The sequence below is a fragment of the Zingiber officinale genome, chromosome 5A (genome assembly GCF_018446385.1).
Source record: "Zingiber officinale cultivar Zhangliang chromosome 5A, Zo_v1.1, whole genome shotgun sequence".
NCBI lineage: Eukaryota > Viridiplantae > Streptophyta > Magnoliopsida > Zingiberales > Zingiberaceae > Zingiber > Zingiber officinale.
This window is the reverse complement of record NC_055994.1, coordinates 33,027,187-33,033,741: the sequence shown is the minus strand read 5'-3', so window position 1 is coordinate 33,033,741 and position 6,555 is coordinate 33,027,187. Positions and strand designations below refer to the sequence as shown.

Below are 6,555 nucleotides of genomic sequence, written 5' to 3'. Positions count from 1 at the left end.
ATCATAAAGAAGAGCGTTCTGACCTTTTCTGCTAGTTACCACATTCTCAATTTCCCTTGCATGATAGACTTGAATAATGTATATAACATATAAAAGAAAAAGTCAAATCAGAGTTATACAAAAGAAAACAATAGATGGCATACAAGATTACTTAGTATGTTAAGTATGCAAGATCAAGAAAACTCAAATAACAACTAGCATACAGGATTACCATGCTTCTCATAATCAAGCATTTACCAATAACAACAAGCAGCACATTTCCCACCAAGCAAATTTACCAATAAGAAAAATATTACCATGCTTCTCATAATCAAGCATTTACCAGCAAGCAAATTATAGAAGTCCCTACTGGATTTTTATTAAGTCTAACCACATTTCTTGGTAACCCAATGTTGGTATTACAAACTCCATCCATTTGTTGGTTGGTATATTACTTACACTAGCAGATTTGAAAACAATAGATTATTGATTTGAAAACAATAGATTGCAGATTTGAAAATCTTTCTATAGATTTTCGAATCAATAGAAAGAGATGGCATCAAATCCAATCATACAAAAGAAAACAATAGATTGTTGATGTATAAAATAAGATGCTACCTCTTTCTTTTGAGTTTCGAGTTGCGTGATTGTCAATCAAAACCTGTGGTTGAGTATTTTCCCCATCTTGAAGTTTAAAATGAGGTTTTCCAACATTTTTACTTTTAAGAGTCAATCCTATCAAAGGCAAGTTATGTAGGATAAATAGCATGAAATAACCATAATTATAAGGAAGAACGTCCTAACCTCTTTTTGAATTTCGAGCTGCGTGATTGGGAATCATAATTCGAGATTGTGTATTTGCCTTATCTTGATGTTGAAAATGAGGTTTTCCAATAGTTTTACCATCACAAGCCATTCCTATCAAGAGCAAAAGTTACAATTTATAGATAAAAAGAAAGTTAGTTATATATCCATTGATATGATAAATAAAAGGTCCATAGTCAACAGTGAAATAACATATATATATGGCAAATCTACTCTCTTACTATCACATTATATCATATTAATTAAACATAAAAATTATATATGCTAGACAAAATCTCATCTTAAACAGAATCTCATCATATATCAACATCAATTTCAACTCCTGTAGCATCATCCCGAACCCAAATGATTTCTTCATGATCATGGTCGTCTTCAGGATTACAAATACAACTTTGAAGGTATGTATCAACATCTGCCACAGGTTGCATTTTATACTGTCCTCGTGCATCGGTGGTGATAATTACATGCCAATTACAATCAACTGGATCTCCCACATAAAAAACTTGCATGGCTTGTGATGCTAAAATATAAGGCTCGTTATGACGCTTCACATTTGTAAAATTGGCCAACATAAAACCATCCTCGTCTAGTTTTAGTCGTTTGCCTTTGGAGACCCAATCACATTCAAATAAAACAACTCTTCGACCTCCCTCGTAATCTAACTCAATCACATTTTGCAAAATTCCATAATAATCAAGTTCACTTGATATTGGATTCTGATCTCTAATACTTGAATAACTTGAAGTAGTAGCCCGAACAATAACACCACAATTCTGAGTTTTTCTCTTGCGTTCCACTTCTTTTGTATGAAACCTAAATCCGTTGGAAAGGAATTTTTCATATCGTATCCCTATGAAATTCGGACCTCTGGCAAGTGATTTCAGATCATTTGATATTGGATCATCCTGGGAAGGATTTGTATTTTCGATCTATCACAAAAAAAATATGATAAAATATGTATAAAAATCATAATATATAACTTTAATGACAATTACACCACAAACTTACATGTTTTGCAAACCAAGATGCAAAAGACTCACTATGCATACGTTCAATCTGGTGAGGTGGAAGACCAGAATGACTAAGATTCAAAATCCGACGGTGTTCACTGAAATTAAGAATAACGATTTGATAAACATTGATGATTATTTATTTAAACTCGATGAAATATATATTAACATACTCTATATAAGATTGTATGTGATGACAGTTGAATAACACATATTGATGTGCCTTCTTTAATGTCTCATCATCAAACTTAGTTGCAATGGCCTTTCCAAGTGCATAACCAGAGGCTGTAAACACGTCCAATGCAAATGTTGAACCGATAGTTGTATCATCATTTCTCGTTGATTGATTGAATCTTGTCTCTACATAATCGGCTAAATATAAAGAACAGAATGTCAAACATTCCTCAGCCAAATACCCCTCAGCAATGGATCCTTCTGGTCGACTTCTATTTCGAACATATGACTTCAATGTCCCTAAGTACCTTATATCAAAAATATAAATTTTATATTATTGAGTGAAAATAATAATTTAAATAAAACAATATCAATAAGAGAATTGTTTATTACCTTTCAATTGGATACATCCAACGATAATAAACTGGTCCAGCAAGTTGTACTTCAGTAGCCAAATGTACAGTCAAATGAATCATTATGTCAAAAAATGACGGAGCAAAAATTTTCTCGAGTTGACAAAGAATCACCGCAATGTCTTTCCTCAGACGAACCACATCAGTAGGAGAAATTACTTTACAACATAGCTCTCTAAAATACCTACACAATCTGATCAAAGGATTCCGAACTGATTTAGACAAAGTTTTACGTAGTGCTACCGGCAACAACTGTTGCATCAAAATATGGTTGTCATGACTTTTTAGACCAATTAATTTTGCTGGTTTCAGTTGAACGCATCGTGAAATGTTAGATGCATAACCATCTGGAACTTTAACTTTTTTCAAAGCCTTGCAAAATGTACCCTTCTCTTTTTTCCCCATTGAATAACAAGCTGGAGGTAGGTAAACTCTACTCGGTCCCTTCTCAATAGGATGAAGTTCTGATCTTATCCCAATTTCTTGCAAATCAAGACGTGATTTAATATTATCTTTCGTTTTTCCTTCCATATCTAGCAATGTCCCACAAATTGATTCGCACACATTCTTTTCAATATGCATAAGATCAAGATTGTGGCGTATCACATTATCTTTCCAATATGGTAAATCGAAGAAAATACTCAGCTTTTTCCAATTGAATGGTAGTTCTGGATTATCATCAACTATTTTTCCAAATTTCAATTTAAAATTTTTTAACTCATTGATCACTGTGTCTGCTGAAAGTATTGGTGGTGGTCTTCCATACTCTTCTGTGCCATCGAAATGTTGAGAATCTTTGCGAAACTCATGATCACTGTTTAAAAATTTGCGGTGACCCATATAGCAATATTTTTTACAATTTTTTAACCACCGTGAATGTGTAAATTTGTGGCACACCGGGCATGCAAATTTACCCTTGGTGCTCCATCCAGATAGGGTTGCATATCCAGGAAAATCACTTATCGTCCATAGTAATATATGCAACATGCAATTTAAAATTCTGTTTTGTTGATGCATCATATGTTTACACTCCTACTTCTCACAAATCCTTCAAATCTGCAATAAGGGGCTACAATTAGATGTCGATGTTATTTCCAGGAGTAGATGGACCAGGTATTATCAATGATAACATAAAGTGTGGTTGTTTCATACACATCCATGGTGGAAGATTATAAGGCACTAAAATGACTGGCCACATACTATGCACCGCACTCATATTTTTAAATGGATTAAATCCATCTGAAGCTAATCCTAGCCTTATGTTTCTAGGATCCTTCGCAAATTCTGGGTGGTTATGGTCAAACGTTTTCCAAGCTGGGGAATTAGCTGGGTGTCGCATGTAACTGTCTTTTGTGCGAGATTCGGAATGCCATCTCATATGGATGGCCGTTTTGTAGGACATGAACAAACGTTGTAACCTAGGCTTTATTGGAAAATACCATAAAACCTTACATGCAACTTTCCTCTTGTCACCAGTAGGATCATCTTCAGATGTTTCCCATCTAGGCTCATTGCATGTTTTACAGAGAACTCTTTCCTTGTCCAACCCCCAGTACAAAGTACAATCATTAGGGCAAGCATCGATTTTTTCATAACCAAGTCCTAATTGCTTCATCAATTTCTCTGCTTCATAATATGACTTTGGTAAATCTTTCATGGCATTTGGAAATGCTTCTCTCAACAAATCCAAAAGCATATTAAAGACTTTATTGGTCATTTTTCCAAGACATTTTAAGTGAAGCAAGCGAATGATGAATGCAAGTTTTGAGAATTTCTTACATCCGGGATATAACTCCTTTTGTGAATCATCAATTAATTTATAGAATTTCTCGGCCTCCCCAAACGGAATATCTTTATCCTTTTCAAATCCTGCTATATTGATTGTACTACCATCGTGTTGTTGGACCCTAAAAGCATCATGAACTAGTCCCTCCATGTTATCTACATCATCACGAGACAGTACCGAACTAGATATTGAAGGTGCACTACATGCTATCTCTCCATGAGCAACCCAGTGAGTATAACCTTTAATAAATCCATCAACCGTCAAATGATCATAAGCCTCCTCTCTTGAAACACATATGCCAATCTTACATCTTGCACAAGGACATGCAATTGTTCCATTTATGTTTGCATTAGAAAATGCAAAATCTAGAAAATTCTCAAGTCCTTTTCTGTATTCCTCGGTTTGTCTTGGTAAAAACATCCAACCTTTATCCATCACAATTCCAGTAAAAATATGTACTAAAACTGGTTCAACAAAAAAATAGATTCAGTCAAAAAATCAAAAAACTTAACAACCAATATAGTAACTAAATAATCTATCTGTAAACAACTCAAAAACACTAAATATTTTATATATAAACTGCAAACATGTTATTAAATAGATTCAGTCATTGTGATAAACATGATAAGTCAATAAGATAACATGATTTAAATATCTCAATAGATGTATGTTTATTTTTAATTCTAGAAACATAGAAAAGTCCATTATCCATTCCTACAAGCTAAATTTAATTTTTAAAAATCATGATAGTACAGAATGTTTTTATACTTATTATTAAAGAGCAAAGTTTCTAGAGCATAATGGATTTGAATGATGAGGAAAAGTCAAACTTGTTGGAATGTGTACCTGAAGATTCTTTGATAGAGTTGAAAGCTTGTCAACTTGTTTCTCGATTACTTGAACCTAGCAGAAAAAACAAGCATCAAGCTCTTTAACAGCTCAACTATGATATTGCATACTTCATAAACTTAATGTTGTAGACTTGGCACCTGCTTAAAAAAGACTTCCAGTCCCTGTTCTGCAGCACTAACTGGAGGCTGCTGTCCTAATTCAATGTCGTCATCTCTTGAAGGCTCTCCTCGAGGAAGTTCGAAAGAATCCTACCAAAATAATTGAATAGTAATACCTCAGTTCATAATATATACATTCTCTAGAGAAAAGAATAAGAGTGAAATATTTCAGAATGTTAGAATTGGCATTCATTTGAAAAATTATCTTCTCAAGCAATTGAGAAAAAACTGACAACTATTTACCAGCTGAGATAGAATAATATACATGTTTGTTTGTGTAGCAATATCCAAATAGAAAAAAGTTCAACCACTAGTAAAAATGAAGTATGTTGTCATCAAACTTATCATATATTTCTGAATGCCTTGACAAAAAAATTGTCTCCATATGAAGAGCAATGCAGTTGGCTAGAATAAAACTATTTTAGATCTTTAAGAACCAGATGCATTTATTTAGTGATGTATGGTAGACATATTGAACAAAAAGATATTTGCCATTGGAATAGTGCAAGCTATTTAAATTGTTGGTGATAGGTTTATATAGAAACAAGAAAAACAAGAATTATATTACTGCTTTTACACAATGTGAAATTGTGAACCATCAGGACACTGTCCAATATTTCCATCAGCAAATTGTGAACCCGACTATTTGGATTCGGCTACATGAATGCTATAAACCATTAAGTACTATGTAAAAATATAACACTGGTAGATTTTAAATCAATTAAATTAATTTTTTGATAGATTGACTATGTTGTATATCTATGTTTCATAATTGACGTGCCCATTCCACAAAGAACCAAAACCTTGATGTAGATTTGAGAGTAGTAACATGCTACAGCATTTCTAGGAAATGGCTGACAATAGCAAATATGTTAAAAAATCAGGATAGAAACTTTCTATGCTTCTTTTCTTGTGGTACCAAAATTTATCCACTATTCTCTCAGGATAGAAACTTCATTCATTAATAGGATGGTGAGTTTAGAAAGAGGACCTCACTATAGCTGTCAAAGTTTTTCATAACTTAATGGCTGACAATGTTATCTAATGAAGAATCATGAATGGTGTGTCAATCAACAAAACAAACAGATTGCAAAAGAATAAATGTTTTACTAACTAATGTCTTCTTATAAGTATCACTAGTCCTTCTCAACTCAATAATACAACAAAAAATAACACAGAAATCAAGTCAACGAAAGTAGAGAAGAGAGGTAGATACTGAAATCAACCTTAATTAAAACTTCCTTCAAACTAAACATATTGAAGCAAGATGTGGTTTCACAGAAATCACCAAAAATCAACAAGAAATCAACCTCTTTACCACAAAAATTCACAGCAAGAAACAAGAAAACCTTCAAAGG

The 6,555-nt window shown here is 33.2% G+C and overlaps 2 protein-coding genes across 2 annotated transcripts; both read right to left on the bottom strand.

The window, feature by feature from the left end:
- Positions 1 to 1,100: 1,100 nt before the first annotated feature.
- LOC121979513 lies at positions 1,101 to 3,241 on the bottom strand. Its single transcript, XM_042531505.1, has 4 exons — positions 2,382 to 3,241; positions 1,988 to 2,296; positions 1,813 to 1,912; positions 1,101 to 1,733 (listed from the first exon to the last, which is right to left on the bottom strand). The coding sequence occupies exons 1-4, from the start codon at positions 3,239 to 3,241 to the stop codon at positions 1,101 to 1,103; spliced, it is 1,902 nt and encodes a 633-aa protein (XP_042387439.1).
- A 235-nt stretch (positions 3,242 to 3,476) lies between these two features.
- Positions 3,477 to 4,622, bottom strand: LOC121979512. Its single transcript, XM_042531504.1, has one exon. It carries the CDS (start codon positions 4,620 to 4,622, stop codon positions 3,477 to 3,479), a length of 1,146 nt encoding a protein of 381 aa, XP_042387438.1.
- Positions 4,623 to 6,555: the final 1,933 nt, after the last annotated feature.